The sequence below is a fragment of the Macaca nemestrina genome, chromosome 12, assembly GCF_043159975.1.
Source record: "Macaca nemestrina isolate mMacNem1 chromosome 12, mMacNem.hap1, whole genome shotgun sequence".
NCBI classification, from domain to species: Eukaryota; Metazoa; Chordata; class Mammalia; order Primates; family Cercopithecidae; genus Macaca; species Macaca nemestrina.
The window spans coordinates 102397770-102423261 of NC_092136.1; the positions used below are offsets into that span (position 1 = coordinate 102397770).

Consider the following 25492-nt stretch of genomic DNA (forward strand, 5'->3'; position numbering starts at 1 on the left):
AATATACATTCTTCTCAGCACCACATCGCACTTATTCCAAAATTGACCACATAATTGGAAGTAAAGCACTCCTCAGCAAATGTAAAAGAACAGAAATTATAACAAACTGTCTCTCAGACCACAGTGCAATCAAACTAGAACTCAGGACTAAGAAACTCAATCAAAACCGCTCAACTACATGGAAACTGAACAACCTGCTCCTGAATGAGTACTGGGTACATAACGAAATGAAGGCAGAAATAAAGATGTTCTTTGAAACCAATGAGAACAAAGATACAACATACCAGAATCTCTGGGACACATTTAAAGCAGTGTGTAGAGGGAAATTTATAGCACTAAATGCCCACAACAGAAAGCAGGAAAGATCTAAAATTGACACTCTAACATCACAATTAAAAGAACTAGAGAAGCAAGAGCAAACACATTTGAAAGCTAGCAGAAGGCAATATCTAGCTAAGATCAGAGCAGAACTGAAGGAGACAGAGACACAGAAAACCCTCCAAAAAATCAATAAATCCAGGAGTTGTTTTTTTGAAAAGATCAACAAAATTGACAGACCGCTAGCAAGACTAATAAAGAAGAAAAGAGAGAAGAATCAAACAGACGCAATAAAAAATGATAAAGGGGATATCACCACCGACCCCACAGAAATACAAACTACCATCAGAGAATACTATAAACACCTCTACGCAAATAAACTAGAAAGTCTAGAAGAAATGGATAATTTCCTGGACACTTACATTCTTCCAAGACTAAACCAGGAAGAAGTTGAATCCCTGAATAGACCAACAGCAGGCTCTGAAATTGAGGCAACAATTAATAGCCTACCAACCAAAAAAAGTCCAGGAACAGATGGATTCACAGCTGAATTCTACCAGAGGTACAAGGATGAGCTGGTACCATTCCTTCGGAAACTATTCCAATCAACAGAAAAAGAGGGAATCCTCCCTAACTCATTTTATGAGGCCAACATCATCCTGATACCAAAGCCTGGCAGACACGCAACAAAAAAAGAGAATTTTAGACCAATATCCCTGATGAACATCGATGCAAAAATCCTCAATAAAATACTGGCAAATAAAATACTCAGCAGCACATCAAAAAGCTTATCCACCATGATCAAGTGGGCTTCATCCCTGGGATGCAAGGCTGGTTCAACATTCGCAAATCAATAAACATAATCCAGCATATAAACAGAACCAAAGACAAGAACCACATGATTATCTCAATAGATGCAGAAAAGGCTTTTGACAAAATTCAACAGCCCTTCATGCTAAAAACGCTCAATAAATTCGGTATTGATGGAACGTACCTCAAAATAATAAGAGCTATTTATGACAAACCCACAGCCAATATCTTACTGAATGGGCAAAAACTGGAAAAATTCCCTTTGAAAACTGGCACAAGACAGGGATGCCCTCTCTCACCACTCCTATTCAACATAGTGTTGGAAGTTCTGGCTAGGGCACTCAGGCAAGAGAAAGAAATCAAGGGTCTTCAGTTAGGAAAAGAAGAAGTCAAATTGTCCCTCTTTGCAGATGACATGATTGTATATTTAGAAAACCCCATTGTCTCAGCCCAAAATCTCCTTAAGCTGATAAGCAACTTCAGCAAAGTCTCAGGATACAAAATTAATGTGCAAAAATCACAAGCATTCTTATACACCAGTAACAGACAAACAGAGAGCCAAATCATGAATGAACTTCCATTCACAATCGCTTCAAAGAGAATAAAATATCTAGGAATCCAACTTACAAGGGATGTAAAGGACCTCTTCAAGGAGAACTACAAACCACTGCTCAGTGAAATAAAAGAGGACACAAACAAATGGAAGAACATACCATGCTCATGGATAAGAAGAATCAATATCGTGAAAATGGCCATACTGCCCAAGGTAATTTATAGATTCAATGCCATCCCCATCAAGCTACCAATGAGTTTCTTCACAGAATTGGGAAAAACTGCTTTAAAGTTCATATGGAACCAAAAAAGAGCCCGCATCTCCAAGACAATCCTAAGTCAAAAGAACAAAGCTGGAGGCATCACGCTACCTGACTTCAAACTATACTACAAGGCTACAGTAACCAAAACAGCATGGTACTGGTACCAAAACAGAGATATAGACCAATGGAACAGAACAGAGTCCTCAGAAATAATACCACACATCTACAGCCAACTGATCTTTGACAAACCTGAGAGAAACAAGAAATGGGGAAAGGATTCCCTATTTAATAAATGGTGCTGGGAAAATTGGCTAGCCATAAGTAGAAAGCTGAAACTGGATCCTTTCCTTACTCCTTATACGAAAATTAATTCAAGATGGATTAGAGACTTAAATGTTAGACCTAATACCATAAAAATCCTAGAAGAAAACCTAGGTAGTACCATTCAGGACATAGGCATGGGCAAAGACTTCATGTCTAAAACACCAAAAGCAACGGCAGCAAAAGCCAAAATTGACAAATGGGATCTCATTAAACTAAAGAGCTTCTGCACAGCAAAAGAAACTACCATCAGAGTGAACAGGCAACCTACAGAATGGGAGAAAATTTTTGCAATCTACTCATCTGACAAAGGGCTAATATCCAGAACCTACAAAGAACTCAAACAAATTTACAAGAAAAAAACAAACAACCCCATCAAAAAGTGGGCAAAGGATATGAACAGACATTTCTCAAAAGAAGACATTCATACAGCCAACAGACACATGAAAAATGCTCATCATCACTGGCCATCAGAGAAATGCAAATCAAAACCACAATGAGATACCATCTCACACCAGTTAGAATGGCGATCATTAAAAAGTCAGGAAACAACAGGTGCTGGAGAGGATGTGGAGAATTAGGAACACTTTTACACTGTTGGTGGGACTGTAAACTAGTTCAACCATTGTGGAAAACAGTGTGGGAATTCCTCAAAGATCTAGAACTAGATGTACCATATGACCCAGCCATCCCATTACTGGGTATATATCCAAAGGATTATAAATCATGCTACTATAAAGACACATGCACACATATGTTTATTGCGGCACTATTCACAATAGCAAAGACTTGGAATCAACCCAAATGTCTATCAGTGACAGACTGGATTAAGAAAATGTGGCACATATACACCATGGAATACTATGCAGCCATAAAAAAGGATGAGTTTGTGTCCTTTGTAGGGACATGGATGCAGCTGGAAAACATCATTCTTAGCAAACTATCACAAGAACAGAAAACCAAACACCGCATGTTCTCACTCATAGGTGGGAACTGAACAATGAGATCACTTGGACTCAGGAAGGGGAACATCACACACCGGGGCCTACCATGGGGAGGGGGGAGGGGGAGGGATTGCATTGGGAGTTATACCTGATGTAAATGACGAGTTGATGGGTGCTGACGAGTTGATGGGTGCAGCACAGCAACATGGCACAAGTATACATATGTAACAAACCTGCACGTTATGCACATGTACCCTAGAACTTAAAGTATAATAATAATAATAAATAAAATAAAAAAAAGAAAAAACAAAAAAAAAAACCAGAAAGGACACCCACACCAAAACCCCATCTGTATGTCACCATCATCAAAGACAAAAGGTAGATAAAACCACAAAGATGGTGAGAAACCAGAGCAGAAAAGCTGAAAATTCTGAAAATCAGAGCACCTCTTCTCCGAAGGAACGCAGCTCCTCGCCAGCAACAGAACAAAGCTGGATGGAGAATGACTTTGACGAGTTGAGAGAAGGCGGCTTCAGATGATCGGTAATAACGAACTTCTCCAAGCTAAAGGAGGATGTTCGAACCCATCGCAAAGAAGCTAAAAACCGTGAAAAAAGATTAGATGAATGGCTAACTAGAACAAACAGCGTAGAGAAGACCTTAAATGACCTGATGGAGCTGAAAACCATGACACGAGAACTACATGATGCATGCACAAGCTTCAGTAGCTGATTCCATCAAGTGGGAGAAAGGGTATCAGTGACTGAAGATCCAATGAATGTAATGAAGCAAGATGAGAAGTTTAGAGAAAAAAGAGTAAAAAGAAAAACGAACAAAGCCTCCACGAAATGACACCGTGAAAAGACCAAATCTACATCTTGTGTACCTGAAAGTGACGGGGAGCAGGGAACCAAATTGGAAAACACTCTTCGGGATATTATCCAGGAGAACTTCCCCAACCTAGCAAGGCAGGCCAACATTCAAATTTAGGAAATACAGAGAATGCCACAAAGACACTCCTCGAGAAGAACAACTCCAAGACACGTAATTGTCAGATTCACCAAAGTTGAAATGAAGGAAAAAGTATTAAAGGCAGCCAGAGAGAAAGGTTGGGTTACCCATAAAACAAAGCCCATCAGACTAACACCGGATCTCTCAGCAGAAACTCTACAAGCCAGAAGAAAGTGGGGATAAATATTCAACATTCTTAAAGAAAAGACTTCTCCACCCAGAATTTCATATCCAGCCAAACTAAGCTTCATAAGTGAAGGAGAAATAAAATCCTATACAGACAAGCAAATGCTGAGAGATTTTGTCACCACCAGGCCTGCCTTACAAGAGCTCCTGAAGGAAGCACTAAACACATAGAAAGGAACAACTGGTACTAGCCACTGCAAAAACATGCCAAATTATAAAGACCACCATTGACAGGAAGAAACTGCATCAACTAACGGGCAAAATAACCAGCTAACATCATAATGACAGGATCAAATGTACATATTAACAATATTACCTTTAAATGTAAACAGGCTAAATGCTCCAATTAAAAGACACAGTCAGCAAATTGGATAAAGAGTCTAGACCCATCAGTGTGCTGTATTCAGGAGACCCATCTCATGTGCAGAGACATACATAGGCTCAAAATAAAGGGATGGAGGAAGATCTACCAAGCAAATGGAAAACAAAAGCAGGGGATGCAATCCTAGTCTCTGATACAACAGACTTTAAACCAACAAAGATCAAAAGAGACAAAGAAGGCCATTATGTAATAGTAAATTACTATTCAATTCAACAAGAGCTAACTATCCTGAATATATATGCACGCAATACAGGAGCACCCAGATTCATATGCAAGTCCTTAGAGACCTACAAAGAGACTTAGACTGCCACACAATAATAATGGGAGACTTTAACACCCCACTGTCAACATTAGACAGATCAACGAGACACAAAGTTTTTAAGGATATCCAGGACTTGAACTCAGCTCTGTACCAACCGGACCTAATAGACATCTACAGAACTCTTCATCCCAAACAAACAAAATATACGTTCGGCTCAGCACCACATCACACTTATTCCAAAATTGACCACATAGTTGGAAGTAAAGCACTCCTCAGCAAATGTACAAGAACAGAAATTATAACAAACTGTCTCTTGGACCACAGTGCAATCAAACTAGAACTCAGGATTAAGAAACTCACTCAAAACCGCTCAACTACATGGAAACTGAACAACCTGCTCCTGAATGACTACTGGGTACACAACGAACTAAAGGCAGAAACAAAGATGTTCTTTGAAACCAATGAGAACAAAGACACAACATACCAGAATCTCTGGGACACATTAAAGCAGTGTGTAGAGGGAAATTTATAACACTAAATACCCACAAGAGAAAGCAGGAAAGATCTAAAATTGACACCCTAATATCACAATTAAAATAACTAGAGAAGCAAGAGCAAACACATTCAAAAGCTAGCAGAAGGCAAGAAGTAACGAAGATCAGAGCAGAAATGAAGGAGATAGAGACACAAAAAAACCCTTAAAAAAAAAATTAATGAATCCAGGAGCTGGTTTTTTGAAAAGATCAACAAAACTGATAGACCACTAGCAAGACTAAGAAAGAAGAGAAGAATGAAATAAATAGACGCAATAAAAAATGATAAAGGGGATATCACCACTGATCCCACAGAAATACAAACCACCATCAGAGAATACTATAAACACCTCTACGCAAATAAACTAGAAAATTTAGAAGAAATGGATAAATTCCTGGACACATACACCCTCCCAAGACTACACCACAAAGAAGCTGAATCCCTGAATAGACCAATATCAGCCTCTGAAACTGAGGCAATAATAGCCTACCAACCAAAAAAAGTCCAGGAACAGATGGATTCACAGCCGATTTCTACCAGAGGTACAAGGATGAGCTGGTACCATTCCTTCGGAAACTATTCCAATCAATAGAAAAAGAGGGAATCCTCCCTAACTCATTTTATGAGGCCAGCATCATCCTGATACCAAAGCCTGGCAAAGACACAACAAAAAAAGAGAATTTTAGACCAATATCCCTGATGAACATCCATGCAAAAATCCTCAATAAAATACTGGGAAACCGAATCCAGCAGCACATCAAAAAGCGTATCCACTACGATCAAGTTGGCTTCATCTCTGGGATACAAGGCTGGTTCAACATATGCAAAACAATAAACATAATACATCATATAAACAGAACCAACAACAAAAAAACACATGATTATCTCAACAGATGCAGAAAAGGCCTTTGACAAAATTTAACAGTGCTTCATGCTAAAAACTATTAATAAACTAGATATTGATAGGACAGATCTCAAAATAATAAGAGCTATTTATGACAAACCCACAGCCAGTATCTTACTGAATGGAAAAATTCCCTTTGAAAACTGGCACAAGACAGGGATCCCCTCTCTCACCACTCCTATTCAACATGGTGTTGGAAGTTCTGGTCAGGGCAATCAGGCAGGAGAAAGAAATAAAAGGTATTCAATTAGAAATAAAGAGGAAGTCAAATTGTCCCTGTTTGCAGATGACATGATTGTAATATTTAGAAAACCCCATCGTCTCAGCCCAAAATCTCCTTAAGCTGATAAGCAACTTCAGCAAAGTCTCAGGATACAACATCAATGTGCAAAAATCACAAGCATTCCTATACACCAATAACAGAGAGTCAAATCATGACTGAACTCCCATTCACAACTGCTTCAAAGAGAAAAAGATACCTAGGAATCCAACTTACAAGGGATGTGAAGGACCTCTTCAAGGAGAACTACAAACCAGTGCTCAACAAAATAAAAAATGACACAAACAAATGGAAAAACATTCCATGCTCATGGACAGGAAGGATCAATATCATGAAAATGGCCATATTGCCCAAGGTAATTTATAGATTCAATGCCATCCCCATCAAGCTACCAATGAGTTTCTTCACAGAATTGGAAAAAACTACTTTCAAGTTCATATGGAAGCTAAAAACAGCCCACATTGCCAAGTCAATTCTAAGCCAAAAGAACAAAGCTGGAGGCATCATGGTACCCGAACTGAAACTATACTACAAGGCTACAGTAACCAAAACAGCATGGTACTGGTACCAAAACAGAGATATAGACCAATGGAACAGAACAGAGCCCTCAGAAATAATACCACACATCTACAACCATCTGATCTTTGACAAACCTGACAAAAACAAGAAATGGGGAAAGGAGTCCCTATTTAATAAATGGTGCTGGGAAAACTGGCTAGCCATAGGTAGAAAGCTGAAACTGGATCCCTTCCTTACACCTTATACAAAAAGTAATTCAAGATGGATTAAAGACTTAAATGTTAGACCTAAAAGCATAAAAACCCTAGAAGAAAACCTGGGAAATCCCATTTGGGACATAGGCACGGGCAAAGACATCATCACTAAAATAACAAAAGCAATTGCAACAAAAGACAAAATTGACAAATGGGATCTAATTAAGCTAAAAGAGATTCTGCACAGCGAAAGAAACTATCATCAGAGTGAACAGTCAACCTGCATAATGGGAGAAAATTTTTACAATCTACCCATCTGACAAAGGGCTAATATCCAAAATCTACAAAGAACTTAAATTTACAAGGAAAAAAGCAAACAATCCCATCAAAAAGTGGGCAAAGGATATGAACAGACACTTCTCAAAAGACATTTATGCAGCCAACAGACACATGAAAAAATGCTCATCATCACTGGCCATCAGAGAAATGAAAATCAAATCCACAATGAGATACAACCTCACACCAGTTAGAATGGCGATCATTAAAAAGTCAGGAAACAACAATTGCTGGAGAGGATGTGGAGCAATAGGAACACTTTTACATTGTTGGTGGGACTATAAACTAGTTCAACCATTGTGGAAGACAGTGTGGCGATTCCTCAAGGATCTAGAACTAGAAATACCATTTGACCCAGATATCCTATTACTAGGCATATACCCAAAGGATTATAAATCATGCTGCTATAAAGACACATGCACACGTATGTTTATTGCGGCACTATTCACAATAGCAAAGACTTGAAACCAACCTAAACGTCCATCAATAAGACTGGATTAAGAAAATGTGGCACATATACACCATGGAATACTATGCAGCCATAAAAAAGGATGAGTCCATGTCCTTTGTAGGGACAAGGAAGAAGCTGGAATCCATCATTCTGAGCAAACTATCACAAGGACAGAAAATCAAACACCGCATGTTCTCACTCAGAGGTGGGAACTGAATAATGAGAACACTTGGACACAGGAAGGGGAACATCACACACTGGGGCCTGTCGGGGCGGGAGTGGGGAAAGGACAGCATTAGGAGATATACCTAATGTAAATGATGAGTTAACGGGTGCAGCACACCAACATGGCACATGTATACATATGTAACAAACCTGCATGTTGTGCACATGTACCACAGAACTTAAAGTATAATAAAAAATAAAAAAAGACACACGCACATGTATGTTCATTGTGGCAGCGTTCACAATAGCAAAGACTTGGAACCAACCCAAATATCCATCAGTGATAGACTGGATTAAGAAAATGTGGCCCATATACAACATGGAATACTATGCAGCTACAAAAAAGGATGAGTTCATGTCTTTTGCAGGGACATGGCTGAAGCTGGAAACCATCATTCTAAACAAATTATCCCAAGGACAGAAAAACCAAATACCTCATGTTCTCACTCATAGGTGGAAATTGAACAATAAGAAACTTGGACACAGGGCGGGGAACATCACACACCTGGGCCTGTCGTGGGGTGGGGGGAAGGGGGGAAGGATAGCATTAGGAGATATAGCTAATGCAAATGATGCGTTAAAGGGTGCAGCACACCAACATGGCACATGTATACATATGTAACAAATCTGCATGTTGTGCACATGTACCCTAGAACTTAAAAGCATAAAAAAAAATTACCAGCAATTTTCAGACGCAATCTCAAAAACATGAGTTGAAAACAATTAACTCTCTGAGGAGTTGAAGCAGTTATTTTAAAGGTACTATGAATTCTTTAGTTAGAAAAATTCTTTCCTACATCAAATCTCTAGAGAAAAACCAGTATTGATATCTCTATGTCTCTCTGTGTATCTGTCTATCACTATTTGTATCTATCACCATTTTTATCAATCAATCAATCAATCATCGGTATCACCATCAGGCCAACTGGTTCCTATCTTTGATTGACTTACAAACTCACAGAAAGTTTCCATCTAATATTCTTTTCACACATAAAACATTTTATCTAAAATAAATAGAAGAAGGTAGTGTGACATACGGGATTATATATCTGATAAATTCTTTCCACTTCAGTAGGACTTTCATTGTTGCAATTAGAGGTAAAAATTGGAATACAGAATAAGCTGTTCCCAAATTTCTACTGCTTTCTTCTGTAGAAATCTAAATGCAAGACAGGTCCAAATGCTCCAAATTGTGGTTAAAAGTTCAGTAGTGCAGAATTAGATTCAACAAAGGATAAAAGGAAAAGGTACCTAATAGTGTAATAAAATATTTTTAAAATAAGACCCTCTCACAACTACCCATCCCTGCTATGGCTATGGAAAAAAACTAACCCCACTAGAGTGGCCCAAATGACTATGCCAAGGATGAGTAACCAAACCAATAGCAATCATAATAGATGGAACATACATGATTAAGAGAGAAACGGCTTTGGAAAGGAGTTGGTGCGAGTTATGTCCAAGCAAAGAGCTTCAGATTGGATGATGGTAACCCAATCCTCTCAGATCCCTCTTCGTTGGGAAGAATCAATGCTAGGTGATCAAGGAGACAGCTGTAACCTGAATGATACTGAGCTGCTGTTCTAGTTACTGATGATATCTGCACTCCCATCTAGACCATGCCACATTTCCTTACATCCTTGCCCAAACCCATTATGAAAAATAATCTGGGCATGTGTCTTCCTTGTACTATAAAGTGTAAATTCATCCATCCACAGAATCTAAAATATAAATACTCTGACTACAAATGAAATAAGCGGAAATTATTTTCTTTGTAAGATGAAAGTGTGTCAAACAAGTCCCTGCAGACAAGAATGTCAAAAGTATAGCTGTCTTCAAATAATGATTAGGGGACATAAAAAATAACTGTTATATGTAACTGAGTGGTACACTGGAAAGCAACCTCCATTCCTGTTGTTTGACTTTAAGTACCTATGTTACTGTATAAACAGAGAACAGCTGTAATAATGGGTAGGACTGGAGCACAAACCAGTACATATCTGCAAAATGTATATAATAGTGTTTTGACAAGGCAAGTCAGCAATTACAAAATATGTATTTCGTTCCACAATTGAGTTCAACCAACCAAAAGTATACATATTCTGCATACCTACTATGCACCAGGCATAGAGTGAGATGTCAGAACGAATAAATCATAGATTTCACTCTCAAGGAACTTAGATGGAGACCAAAACAAGAGAAAAAAAGATTCTCTGAAACTCCAACGTGGTAAGTCCTATAAAAGTGATAGACACCCAACATTCTAAGTAGTACTGCAGGCAGTCTCCGCTTTTTCCGACAGTACATTCCTGGAATACACATCATAATGGAATTTGCCAAACATGCTATTTTCCTAGTGAGAGGAAATATGGTGCCACAGAAAGTGCACTAAATAAATAGCACCAAATAAATTGGTAAACAGTATGTTCAAAGAAACAAAGCTTCAACAATGGTCTAGGTAACTAAACAGAGTTAAGCATCCATCCCGTAAAAATACACAAACTTAACATGTTTCAAAAGTGTTTTCAAGATACAAAGAGGAATGCAACAGTTAGGAGAAGTATAACACATTGTGCAAAAACATTTTTAATAGTTGTATTACCTGTTCTTCTAGAAAAATTTGAGGCAATGCTTTTCTTCTCAAAAAATTTCCCTGTGCTAGAAGGGGCATTTGAAATCATCCCACTGACTCTGGAGCTGCCCTCAAAGTACTGAGTTGATTTTTAATAATCATTCACAGTGAAAAGCACTTTTTAAAAGTAAGGCCATAACCCATTTCAGACAGTGTGATAAAGAGACATAGGTTTTAGAATACAACTAGGTTTCAAATCCTGAATGTGACACTTAGTGTCACGTGATCTTGGGCATTTCCTAACCACTCTTGAGTTTCAATTTCCCCATGTGTAAACCAGAAAGGACACCCCCCTCACCGTGGTTAGATTAGTAAATGTATGAGGAGTATCTTGTAAGTTGTATGCATTCAATAAGTGGTGTCTATTGCTAATACTACTGTCTTTATGTTTCTTCTACCTCCTTTGTTTACCCGAGGTTAAAAGTTTAGTGCAGAATTAGATTCAATAAAGGACAAAAGGAAAAGGTACCTAATAGTATAATCAAATTTTTTTTAACTAAGACCCTCTCACAACTACCCAACGATAACCACTACTACATTTTGGAGTAATCCATCTAGACTTTTTTCCTCTCAATGAAAATGTTTCCTGTATAATTACTAAAACTAGAATAAAAGTATGTCCTGAGTATGTACCACCAGACACCAGTTGAAAAGGCAGAGATAATGAAAGAAAGAACAGCAGTAAACCAAGAACATAAACTAAGTGAAACACTGGGATGCTGCACAGAAATAAAAACTCCAGCAAGTTGCAAAGCAGCATGAATGTACTTAGCGCCTCTGAGCTTTACACTGAAAAAAATGGTTATACATTTTATGTCATGTATATTTGCCAATAAATAAAAAACAAAAAGCAAAAACCCCTAGAAGTTAAGGCTTGGTCCATTTTGTATTCTTAGAACCTAGAATATGCTAGCTCATTAGAGTCAATATTCCCTGAATAAAAGTAAACAAGTTAGCGACAGGATTGGCGTACCTTTTTCTAGTTTCCAACTCAGTCAACTGTGAAGATTAAGGGTAGTGAGAAGATAACTTAAAAATTGTTTACAAGAAACACACCTTGATGATTTACTACTGATATTGATGACATCAGCCTGGTTCTTGTATCTTTCCATGCTAGTGAACTCAGAGGCCCAAGGCTTTGTCTCAAACTAAAATCACAGGGTAAGGGCCTCACCAAGTGTTTGGGTTGAGTCTGCCTAATGGGTGAAATGTAAGTAGGATCTCCTTAGAGTCAGCAGAGGTATATTAAGGCTGCCACGGCTGACTAGTTTAGAGTGATTTGTTTCATCAGCAAGACCTGCAGACTTCTGTACTGACATTTCATATCTACAGGCAAACTACAAAACCCCCACATCTAAAAATGTGCTTCAAAAATTTGTAACATGAAATTCTGATACACTTTTTGTTTTAGAGTTTATTCACATCTTTACAAGACTGAGAAAGACTAATCCAGCGAACTATCACTTACTGATGTCTACTATAGGGCACTAGGGCAGGTCATAGCGATTCATGGGTGGAGAACTCAGGGTTAAAACAGGTCAGTGAATCAGCTTACGCCTACTTCCCTGGCTGTTATTACTTCATGTACCCTAGACAAATGAAAATTTGTTTTTTTAATCTTTTAAAACTCACCTGTTGAGTTAGCACTGGAGTTGTGTGGAGGCCCAGAATTCTCTATGTTTGCAGATGCTGTAAAAATAAAGAAATATCCTGTTATGAAAGAACATATAACTAAGAATACTGGCAATGTGTGGTTTTCTGCCTAGGGGGAGTGGGGGTAGTGGTGTCGGGAGGGTAGATTATTCCACAGGAAGTTCTACTTTTGCCCCTGTAGTTATGAAACATATCTTGTAGCTGTCACTAAAAGGGACTGTATTATCAGGTTTTTCAAGATAAATATCTAGCTTATGTAACAAACACTTACATAGTACTTACTATGTACCAGCCACTGAATGCAATAGCTTTGCCAAAATTCATTCACCCACACAATTGGGGACAGATGGACCAATTTCTGCCACTGACAGCTCTGCTCTTATGAGTGGAGGGGACCATTTCAGGAGAGGCCCTTTCTACTCACAGGCATCTCCAGGTCTTGCACCACCCCACCAACACCCCTAATTTCATACAATGGAGGGATAAAATAGGATTTTCTTATTTAACTGCAAGTCTTCTCAGTACAGTTTTAATTTTTAAATTAGTACCTTCAGATTTGGAAAACATGTAAGAGATTTCTATGTCCCAATTGAGCAACTTTTCAGAGTGCTTTATTCGTTTTGAGTCTTTGTCTAATGAAGATTAAATATGTACACCACATAGGAAGAGAGCAAGTGTATTATTGTGTCCTTTTCACAAAGATGAACTCTCCCACACTTAAAAAAAAAATCCTCAAAGTACAAAGAAAAACAGTAACTTTGAAGGATTTATCTTTACTTCTTGGGCAAATTTCTTCTTTGTGAGAATTTCTTCTTCTTGATGGGACTATCATCTATTTATCACAAAAGAATACAATGTAAGATTAACTTGAAAAAGATCAAGGTCAATAGACTATGTAGATGTATTTAGCAGCAGATAGCAAATAATTGCCAACATTATTAGGTGCTTACTACAAGCCAGGGTTATGTGCATTAGCTCATCTAACCCTCTCAACAATTCTTAGACAGGAGTATTGTTTTGCAGACAAGAACTGAGGCCCAGAGAAGGCCACCCAGATAGAAAGTGGCAGAGACTAGAATTGGACCAGATTGTTTGATTCCTAAGCCTGCAGATATGAGTGCCAAATGCAACTACTGATTTTCTACTCGAAACCTGCTCCTCCCCCAACCTTCCCAATTGTTGCATTACCAGCTGCTCAACCCCAAAAGCAAGAGGTCATCCTTTGATTCTTCTCTCTTCCTCATCCCACCCTCCAATCCATCCGCAAGTCATTAGTCCCAAACCCCAACAGATCTAGAATCCACCCTTTTATCTCCATTGCCACTCACCATCATCTTTTGACTGGGCTAACACAAACACCTGTTTTTGTTTCCACGCTATTTTCACTCTTACACGATGATTTCTTAATTTCTTGGCAACTTATTTGAACCCTTGAATACAGCCATTTTCAAGCCACCTCAATCCTTGCATTTTTCAGTTACAAGTCAAAAAAGTCCCTTCTTTCCACAAAGGTTGTTCAAGGTGGGTTTCTGCCACTTGCTACTAAGAGTAATGACTAATAGCCTCCCCTCCCATCCTGTTAATGTTAATGCCATTCTTTGGAATACTACAATAAATCCTGTTCACTGATTTGCAAACGTGCTCATAGTCTCCCTCCTCCAACTGATATTTATAAAGCTATGCAGCAGACTGTTAAGAATATTTTAAAAGCAGAATTTCAATAATGTTTTTATCTTCTCCCACTTTATTCTAGGCAATGGTAGTACTGTGGAATACAAGCATTATCTACTTCAAGAGCCATCATCAACTAACGTGGCTTAGTGGTGAAATGGTTAATTGAAAATTTGGATTCTGATCTGAAACCAAACATGTATTGTTTTACTTGCCATAAATTAGCTTACTTATCTATAAAATGGGGACAATACTGTGAGGATCCAATGGGATGATTTACGGACCTAAATTAGTATAGTGTGGGATGCAAAGAAAATGTATCCAGTAAAAATCAGCCATACGAGTTTTAGTATGATTGCTAAAAATCACTATACTCCGTAATGACATTGATTTCACTATATATGAAGACTTGGATTAACAGTTACTAGCTTTTTGAGAAATCTTCTATTGTTACCTTTTAGTCTAGTTGCAAGGTGACATCATAGTCTGTAGAAACAGATTCCACCTCTGGCTGGTTATACTAGTTTATGAATTCAGGGCTCTCCTACTACAGAGCATTTTAAGTTTTCCAAATGGGACTAACCTCTAGAAAGACATTAAGTTAATAAACAGAACAAACAATGAGTGTTAAAATAGGACAAAAAAAAAATCTGTGTTATGAGGACAAAAGAAAGGAAAGCATGGTCACTCACAATTACTCTAACCGGTAATTCACTGGAACAGTAAGGTTTATCTTCACAAACACAGCAACAAATTTTTAAAAATGGAGACCTCACCTCATGAAATAATTGATATAAAATGAGGACCAACATACACGATGGACATGATTTTACCACTTTTCTTAAATGATCTCAAAATTAGGTCTGCGAAGCCAGTGTGTCACATGCACAATTAAGCAAACAAAAAAACTTCAGCAAAACGAAGAAAAATGAATTCACCCAGATCATTCCAGAAAAAGCAAGTGTTGTGCCTGAACCTTCCAGATTTACAAACTGCCTTCTTTTTCTCTTGCTGGATAAAACGAACCTAAGGCTAAATATACAGTGGATGGACAGAATTCAAAACCATGAAAACCTTGGTTCACTTAAAGTTAACTGATCCTGGTTTACTGACCATTACGTAGGGACCTGACTTCTGTAACAGTTGACCAAGGAGAACAGTATTTACACAGCAAATCCCAACTTCCTGGTTTCATCCAAAAAGGGCTGTTTAAAGTCTCCAAAGGGCCAACGGCCTAAAAGGAAACAAATTCCGCCCTACACAGAAAAGCAATGTCAACATCGTCCTGTTACGACCTTACTAGCGACGACGCGGGCCACCGGCGACCGTGCAGCTGTGCCCTTAACGCTGCGCAGCTGCCGCGCGCCGCGGCCGGGTGTTTATGGCACACGAGGGGTGGAGAGCGCCCCGCCAAGGGGGCAGCCGCCTCAACTGCCACGAGGGCGGGGCGCGCTCCCCAAAGGCTCCCAGCTAGCTCCAAGAGCTCCGAAGTCTAACTTCGAGCGTCAGAGGAACCTTAAGTCATCTGGATAATGCTGCATAATATTAGACCACGAAATGCCGGGGAGACGCTTGAAAAGCTCCCCAACTAACTGGGAGACGTTTCCGCGGGCCTCGGTAGACATATTTTTCAACTCAGCTAATCTTGTTTACAAACGGAAGCCTTAGATAAACTCTAACCTCGGCAAACATTAACTTCAGGGAAAGGCTGTAAAAACCAACTTGTGGTAACTCAACAGGTTATGAGCACCCGTCCCGGCCTGAGGCCGCCGCTTCCAAAAAGCGAGAGGGGAAGCACCGGGCAATTTCCTCAGCAGGCGGCCCCGGAGCCAGCGGGTGACTGGTCCAAGCCTCAGTTTCCCCCACCCCGCCCGGTCACCTCCGGGTCCGCCCCGAGCGTTCGGCTAGAGACACGCGGAACTTTCTGTACCAGAGCCCAACTTGGGAACCCAAGCCTCGGCAGCGCGCTGAGTCCCACGAACGGGGCTGGCGATCCCCGAGGCCACTTACCCGCCTTGGGTGCGCTTTCATGGGCGGCCCCTAGCAGCGCTAGCACCTGCAGCGTTCCCAGGAGCAGCGCGGCCCAGGCACCTCGCGCGCCGAGCCCCATTGTTCCGAGGGCAGGATGCGGCGGCCTCGTGGGTTCCCAGCCGAGGTGGCGGCGGCGAGAGCGACTCCTCTGTGCAGCCGGCGCCGGCTCCGCTTCCCCTTCGGCCGCTCACGTCTCCCCCTCCCGCCACTTGCCCCCCGAATGACCAAATACGGCGCAGGAGCGGGACCTGGAGGGGGCGTCGCGTGCGGGGCCCGGCTGGCTGGCGCGGGGGCGGGCTCGGGGTTCTGGGCGTGGCGACTCGGCTCCCGGCCTCCCTCGCAGGCCCGCGCCTGGGAACCCCAGAAGCCGCGAGCCGTTTCCTTTCTCTTCGGAAATGGCAGTTTTGTTGTCCTGGATGAAGGCGAGCGCCGCTGCCTCTCCGAATGCTGAGCACGCCGGCTTCGCGGTGCCCGGAAGGAAGTCTTTGAAGAGTAGTTTTGCGGGCAGGAAGGGGACAGGGGTGCGTGCGACTCAGAGTGAGAAGGAGGAGTTGCAGGGCAAGGGCGGGAGTAGGGGGAGGTTCTGGAGAGGAACTTGAGGGGATGGGATTCACTCTAAGGAGTCCCGGGCGGTTGGAGCTTTCCCCTCCCGTGACCCAGCCCAAGGGGGAAGTGCAGAAAAACAGCTCGACAGATTTGTTGCTTAAATTCAAATGTAAAACACCTACGATTTCCTTATCCCAGTTGTACCTCATCTTCTCCACGGGTTCCTTGTATCTCTGGATAAGACAAGAGATTAGTGGAGTGGGCGGGTGGGGGCGCCCGCAGGAGTTGGTAGCAACTCTCACTGAAATACAATAGAGTCATGGAAAGCGGGGGTATGCATTAATCCAACCAGCTTCTTCTCTCCTTGGGCCCTGGTGTCCCACTTCGGATGAAATGGCTAGTTTTGAACAGTTTTTGGCTGAGTTCCTCTTAAACCCTTGGTGCCAATGCTAATCACTTGTCTTGACTTGAAGTGCTTGTAAAGTCTGCATTTTCATTGTGCTCAGAACTCTGAAGTGACAGGTAGCGACCTGTGGCTGATGCATGAGAATAACAAAGGCTGAGTCCTGGCTTGGGTGGGAACCCTCAGCTGGAGTAGAAGACTGAAGGATCCAGGGAACCTAAAATCACAGGGAATTCCCACCTGCAAAGGTCTTAATGTTGCAGATCTTTGGCACCTGAGCCAGATTTCATCTCATAAAGGCCACATTGCAGTTAAGTTCTCAAAACTTATGAGAAGTAGAACTTTCTCGTGTCAGGCAAATCCATCATTACCGAAGTCTGACTGGTCATAGAGATTAACTGAGACAATCTATCCTAAATTTACAGACTTCCATCTGTGGATTCAATCAGCAAACCTGCAAATGTTTCCCCAGCATCTATCATGGACAAAAAGCAAGCACTGCACATTTCGGTTTTGGTTACTGTATTTAACTGGGGAATCTGGTTTAGTAATAAACCGTTTGGTAACTACCCCATTATCCAAGCATTTCACAATCTAGGCCCAACCTGTCTTTCCAGCCTTGGTTTTGTTGCCCATGGAGAAATGGTTCCTGGCATTTGCATACATTGTTCTTTCCTTCTGGAATGTTTTCCTCTATTCTCTTCACCAACCCACAGCTAATACTTCCTTTAAGGCTGAGTGTACTTACAGCCTGGGAATCTGGGGTGGAATCAGAAGTCTGGATGTTTATATCCCCACCACATTCAAGTGTTGAAACCTAATCCTCAAGGTAATGATGATAATATGTGGGACGTGGGCAGGTGTAGTGGCTCACGCCTGTAATCCCAGCACTTTGGGAAGCTGAGAAGGGTAGATCGTTTGAGGTGAGGAGTTGAAGACCAGCTTGACCAATATGGTGAAACCCCGCCTCTACTAAAAATACAAAAGATTAGCTGGGCGTGGTGGCACATGCCTATAATCCCAGCTACTTGGGAGGCTGAGGCACGAGAATCGCTTGAACCCGGGAGGTGGAGGTTGCAGTAAGCCGAGATCACGCTGCTGCGCTCCAGCCTGGGAGACAGAGTGAAACTTGTCTCAAGAAAAAAAAAGAAGATGTGAGGCTTTTGGGAGGTGATTTGGTTGCTAATGAATGGAATTAATGCCCTTATAAAGGAGGCCTGAGGGAACTTGTTTCACCCTTCTGCCCTGTGAGGGCACAGCAGGAAGACGCCATCTATGAGGCAAAGGGCCCTCACCAGACACCAAGTCTGTTGATGCCTTGCTCTCTCAACTTCCCAGCCTCCAGAACTGGGGCAAATAGATTTCTATTGTTTATAAATTTGTTTATAAAATATCCCATTTAAGGTATTTGTGTTATAGCAGCAGAAACAGACTAAGACAGTGTGGAAAACAGCATATTTACTTGGACAGTTTTTCCTGGAGACTGACCTGTTGGAGACACCTTCAGATCTCTGCTATCTGATTGCCACACCACAGTGAGTGGGTGTGCCCAGCTTTGCTTTGATACTGACAGCTCAGTACTGTGGGTTGCCCATGTTTTTTCTAGTCTGAGGAGAGGGGGAAGAGCAAGGAACTGTGTGGCCTTCCTGCTCTCTTGGAAACTCTGTTGGGAGGACTAGCCTCCCAGGGAAGTTGTAGTCCTAATTGTGCCTCAGGTTCAGCCCCCATCACTGTACCAACATTTTACTTTGGTGATGTGAAAAGTTAACAGCATGGGCAGCCCTTGGCCGTTTAGGTCTCTCCTCCTTTCCATCCTCATGCCTAAATCCCTCTCTGTAACCTCACCAGACCACTCGAAGTTTTCCACATATGCTGGGGCCTTCCATGCCGCTGTGTTCTTGCTCCTGCTTCCCTTTGCCCATGATGCCCTCTAACCTTTTCTTTTGGGTAGTAGAAACTACCTGTTTCAAGATTTCCTTCATATCCCATCTCCCCAACCATCTGGGCGGATTTTAGTGATTGGATCCCTCTGCTTATACATTGATCAGCTCGGTCTCTACCCTTGTTCTCTGTAAAATATTCTCCACATGGCAGCCAGTGTGATTCTTTTAAAATATGTCAGATTATGCCATTCCCTTGCCACTTAACAGAGTCCAAAACCATGGCCTGCAAGGACTACATGACATGGTCCATGGCTGCCCTTTCCACCTCTTTTTCTACCCTCTCCTTCACTTCTCAGCTCCAGCCTCTTTGCAGCACTTTAGAAATGTCAAGTCAGTTTCCATCCCAGAGACTCTGTACTTGCTGCTTCCTCACATCCTTCAAGACTGCTCATCTGAGGAAAGTCCTTCTTGAATACCCTAGTTTACAACTCTGTTTCTCTTTGTGGCATCTAGTGCTGTCCATCATTATGTTCATTTATGTGTTTATTGTTTGTCTTTCCTACAAAAGTACAAGTTCCATGACAATGAAAAAGTGAATGTATATTTAGGCCTAGTGCCTATTGCATATTACTACTGGATTCATGTCATACGAATCAGTTCCTTTTATTTTGAGACAGAATCTTGCTCTGTCACCCAGGATGGAGTATGGGGGCATGATGTCAGCTCACTGCAACCTCTGCCTCCCAAGTTCATGCGATTCTCATGCCTCAGCCTCCTGAGTAGCTAGGACTACAGGCATGTGCCACCATGCCTTGCTAACTTTTGTATTTTTAGTAGAGATGGGGTTTCCCCATGTTGGCCAGGCTGTCTTTGAACTCCTGACCAGAAGTGATCTGCCTGCCTTGGCCTCTCAAAGTGTTGGGATTACAAGCATGAGTGACTGTACCCAGCCTACTTTCTTTTATTTAGAGCTCAAATTCCCAGCCTCCATTACAACTGGGCTTAAGAATATAACCTAGGCTTTGCCAGTCAGGCTCATCCTATCAAACTTAAGTTCAGGTATGAGCAACCAGAGGAGAGTGGCTCATTTTGGAGCTCCTTTCCTTGCTGGTATGAATAGCCCTAATAGCCAGGCGGCTGGCTTTGTTGGCAGCACTAGCAGTGACATTAGTTTCTCAGTGGTTGCAACATTGAGTTTCTGATGTAATAGTGGTATTGACAGAGAGCTGCAATGGTGATAGTTTTCTCGCTGGGCTAGTTCTGCAGTGATTTTGTGCATTATTCCTAGAGGCATGGGCCCAGTCTTGAATCTCTGCACCTTCCAACACACCCGAGAGCTACCCAGTATCTTCAATATAATCCTTTTCTGCTATATCGGCAAGAGTCAGCAGCTTTTCTTTCGTACAACTAAGGATCCTGACTCTGTATGATTGTGTGTCTTTTTCCCCACAGTGGGCTACAGTCTCCATTAGATGATTCGCCAACTATTTATTGAGTGAGTGCTTACTACGTGATGGACAATGTCCTGGCCAGAGCTAACAGTATAGTGGCAGGGCAGATACATACACGATTACACTAGAGTGTAATCAGTGCTATGAAGTGATCATGGGAAGGCACACATTGGAGGCACAGTCTATGTGTTCATCTTTGTATTTGAGGCTCTAGTGTACTTCCATCATATAGAAGCATTCAGTTTATATTTGTGGAATGAATTTTGGGTGGAGACAAATAGAGCAGCAAAATGCTGGTGTCCTTCTCCATCAATCATATTCTCTTTGCATCCAACCTATATTTCCTGTATGTCTGAGTCTTTAACTTAGGGTTACCTGAGGGCGGACCAGGAGTTGGAACTATCATTCATTCACTTAGTCAGTGTGCAAACATTTATTGAATACATGACATGTACAAGGCACTATGCTAGGTGCTTAGAAGCAACAGAGAGTAACACAGGTCTGTCTGCCTCACAAAATGATAGACACCATTGAGTCCTTTACAAGTTATTTGGTTCCTACCCATAGAGACAGAAAATATTATAGAATGGTGGTTACCAAAGGCTGGGGAGAGAAGAATGGGGAGTTTTGTTTAATGGGTACAGAGTTTTAATTTAATTTTGCAAGACAAAAAGAGTTATGAAGATGGATGGGGGGCGATGGTTACACACAGTTTGAATGTACATAATACTACTGAGCTGTACATGTAAAAATGGCTAAGATGATACATTTTATGTATCTATAACCACAATTGAGAAGCATTACACCCCACCCCCCAAAATAGAACAATACATTTAAAAATGTTGTTAAGGAAAAAAATGTGAGCTGGTTTCTAAAAATGAATGGTAACGGCTGCTTCTGTTATGATTGTAAAAAGATATAGAGATTTCATGTTTTCTCAGTGAGATTTACTTATATCCCACAGTAAATTTTAATTCAGTTTTAAAAAGAAGCAGGTGATAGAGGATGGCTCATCTGGCTTAATGTGCATAGATAATTATCTTCTAGCTATGTATGAATTAGTCTGTTAATAAATCAATATTTGCATAAGGAAAGAACCAGAATCTGCCTGGCTTTGAAACTGAAGTAGTTGCAAATAAGGCAAGGCACTGGTGAGATTTAACAAAAGAGAGTAAATTGGCCTGTGTCCATTTCCCTGTTTCTGCCAATTTCCTGTCAACTTCCATTTTAGCAGATTGACAACATATTATAAACTGTGATTAAGTCTTCACAATGAAAGCTCATTTACTGGGTATCTTCCCCATTCTTGTACCTTTGCTTCCTTTCCCTTGTATTGTAGAGCCCCTATTTTTCTTGCACTTTCTTCTTCCCTTACCTTTAGGTTTTACCTTCTTGTTTCCTCCTTTACAGTAGAAACTGCAAACCGAGTGTGAATCTGTATAATTAATCAAAAAGAATTTATTGAGTATTTTGTGTTCAACACTTAATAGGATTCTTAGATTCAGATGAGTAAAAGTAAAAATAAAACAAGTGAAAGCAAAGATAAAACAAACAGGGCAGGCATGGTGGCTGACGCCTATAATCCCAGCACTTTGGGATTCTGAGTCAAGAGGATTGCTTGAGCCCAGGAGTTTGAGAGCAGCCTGGGCAACATAGTGAGATCTCATCTCTACAAAAAATAAAAAATTAGCTGAGCATGGTGGCATGTGCCTGTGGTCCCAGCTACTCAGGAGGCTGAGGTGGGAGGATCACTTGAGCCTGGGAGGTCAAGGCTATAGTGAGCAGTATCGCGCCACTGTACTCCAGCCTGAGTGTTGATGATACTCTGTCTCAAAAAGCAAGCAAACAAACAAAACAAAAAATAAGCAGAGAACAATGAACTGTGATGCAATTGGATTTTCCTCTTGAAACGAGATCAGAAAAAGAAAGTTCTGTGTGAACTGAAGTTTGTAAGGGTGACTTCTCAGAAAGGGAGTGGGAGAGCTGTGTCAGAATCTGAAGGATTTGGGCAGATGAGAGGTTGTGATTGAGTTTTCAGTGTCAATTCTAGGCAGGATTATGTTGTGCTCTGAGGACAGTAGGAAGAGGAGAGATGTGAGTTCAGAGGTTTTGTAGGGGGCATGTAGGGAAGCCTCATGGCCCTTTCCAGTGTTAATTAAATCCCATGTTATTTATTAGCTCCTACTTTGATTTTTTTTTTTTTTTGTTTCTTCTCTGTAGGAGGCTATAGGAACTCAGCATATTTTGTTTCCCTGTTTAAAGCCACTGCTCTCCACCCCAATCCTTTGGTGTTCTTATTTCTTCAAGTCTACATATGGAGTGAGTTGTAAGTCTCCAGGCCATTCCTCTTTGCTGCCTCTGAACATAACCACTTTCCATAGCAAAAGTTTCATTGCTAATCATGACAGAGAAATTGACAGAAGATAAAATTGCTGTTGTGGAGAAGGTTAAAAAAAGATGAAAGTTGTTAAGAGTCTTAACCCCTGCTCAATATTTTCTGTTGCTCATCTAAAAAATTGGAGGAATAGGGCTTACCAGTCCATTCATTCAACAAAAATTGAGCAGTTGAACACACAAATACACACACACATATACACCCACAGGAAACAACTAGAAATAAGTGTGGTGCTGAGAAAACACACCAATATGATGAACAACTGGATGGCGACTTCAGAATAAGCAGTCGGAAGTCCTCTGCAGTAGGTAAACAGTTAAACTGAGTCCTTACAAGGAGCCATGTGAAAGTACATTTCAACCAGCATGGTGTACATTTCAACCAGCATGGTGTGTTGGGGGAATAGAAAGAAAGCCAGTGTGCCTGAAGCTCAGTGAATAAGAACAGAGAGGTACAAGGGGAGATCTGAGCCTTTTCAGATGAGGAATTTAGATTTTATTTTAAATCTGATGTATGGAAGCAACAGGAACAACAAAATAAAATGTGATGAGAAGCCATCTGAGAGTTGGCAAGTCACCTTATGCTTTATATATTTTTAAAAACATCACACCAGCTTCTATGGAGGAACAAGAGTAGAAACAGACTAGTTACGAGGCTATTGTTGGGAGCTTGAACTAGGGTAGAAGTGGTGAAAATGGAATAAGTGAATGGATTTAGGATGTGGATTGAGAGTAGAGTCAATTGGATATGATGGCTGAGGGAAAGAGGAATTAAGCCTCTTAGGTTTGTGGCTTAAGCAACTGGGTGAGTGGTAGCTTCACATCCCATATCCTGGAATACTAACACACACTTTTTGAATTCTGTCCTACTGTCCTCCTGTCATTTCTGAATCTCTTATAGCAGCCTTCATCAGGAATGTGTACAGAGTTAGCCAAATTGAATACAATATTTCAGGGATCATCTGTTGGTATCTACATGGGTCAAGAGGGAAGTAAGCACTATTGGATGCTCCCTAAGTTCACTTTCACCCAGGAATACTGCATTTTGAGTATTACTTGTGTTAGCAGTGGTGAATCCGTATGGGTCTGCAGCAGCCTCAACTCTTGCCTCCTCAGAAGAAAGAATTTGACCAAGGGACGTAAGACAGAGTAAGAGAATGAGGCAGGTTTTGGAGCAGGAGTGTAAGTTTATTCAAAAGCTTTAGAGCAGGGATGAAAGAGAATAAAGTACACTTGGAAGAGGGCCAAGCGGGCACCTTGAGAGATCAAGTGTACTGTTTGACCATTGATTTGGAGTTTTATGTGTTGGCATTCTTTTGGGGTCTGCATTACTTCTCCCTTTATTCTTCCCTTGTGGGGTTGTCTGCCTGTGCGGTGGCCTACTGGCATTTGGGAGGGGCCGCATGTGCACTGTGTTTACTGGAGTTGTATGCACGCTCACTTGTGGCATTTTTCCCTTACCAGTCTAGCGGTCATATACCAGGTATACTTTGCCATTTTGCCTTTTTTTTTTTTTTTTTTTTAAGGCAGAGTCTCACTCTGTTGCCCAGGCTGGAGTGCAGTGGCTCAATCTCGGCTCACTGCAAACTCCACCTCCCACGTTCAAGCAATTCTCCTGCCTCAGCCTCCTGAGTAGCTGGGACTACAGGCCCGCCACCATGCCTGCTTTTTATTTTAATTAAATAAAAAAAATAATTTTTGTATTTTTAGTAGAGACCAGGTTTCACCATGTTGGCCAGGCTGGTCTTGATCTCTTGACCTCATAATCTGCCCACCTTGGCCTCCCAAAGTGCTGGGATTACAGGCGTGAGCCACCGCGCCTGGCCTAAAACCTCTTATTTCTATGAGAGACAAAAGGATGTGCTGTGTGATGTCTCATTACACCCATCATTATACCTATGAGAGACCTCAGCAAAATCCTAGAGGTAAGTGTTGACAGTTTCAAAGGTCAGAAGGCCCGTGTCCTTGCATGTAAAATCAAAAGGTCAGAACTATTATGTTGTCAGGGTGACGCTCAAAAGAGGGGAGGATGGGTAGGCAGTGTTCTCCCTCCTCAAAGAAAATTTTATCATTTTACCCTTATAATTGCCACATATTTCTTCCAGAGATCTTTCATGTAGCCCACCCCCATAAGTAAATATATTAGAATTTCACTGTGTAATGAGAATAAAAGAAAGGACATTAGATGATGAGCATTTGTGATCTTCTCCCCTCTTCTCCCTTCAGCCCTGACTCCCGTGTCTCCTGCTGAGAGGCTGAGCTTGCCAGTTCCACTTCTGACTGCTCATGGGGCAGAATCGTGACCGAGGAGAGCAGGGCTGAGTGAAGAAACAAGCGTG

The 25492-nt window shown here is 41.3% G+C and overlaps 2 protein-coding genes across 4 annotated transcripts in view; one reads left to right on the forward strand and one right to left on the reverse strand.

Annotated features, from left to right (window-relative positions):
- The window catches only part of LOC105493712 (transmembrane protein 123), a 61039-nt gene extending 44330 nt beyond the window's left edge, over positions 1-16709 (reverse strand). Inside the window, exons 1-2 of one of the 2 annotated variants that reach the window (XM_011761571.3) lie at positions 16456-16709; positions 12754-12810 (exon numbers count right to left, since the gene is read on the reverse strand). In XM_011761571.3, the coding sequence (XP_011759873.2) occupies positions 12754-12810; positions 16456-16555 (157 nt within the window). In that variant the 5' untranslated portion in view covers positions 16556-16709. Of the gene's footprint in view, positions 1-12753; positions 12811-15558; positions 15759-16455 lie in introns of those variants that run through there. The other variant, XM_011761572.3, reaches the window with a different exon arrangement.
- A 319-nt stretch (positions 16710-17028) lies between these two features.
- Positions 17029-25492, forward strand: part of LOC139357576 (interferon-activable protein 208-like) — a 274308-nt gene continuing 265844 nt past the window's right edge. For both annotated transcript variants that reach the window (XR_011611015.1, XM_071075512.1), the window contains exons 1-2: positions 17029-18254; positions 25380-25489. The gene's annotated coding sequence lies outside the window, so the exon portion shown is untranslated. The remainder of the gene's footprint in view (positions 18255-25379; positions 25490-25492) is intronic.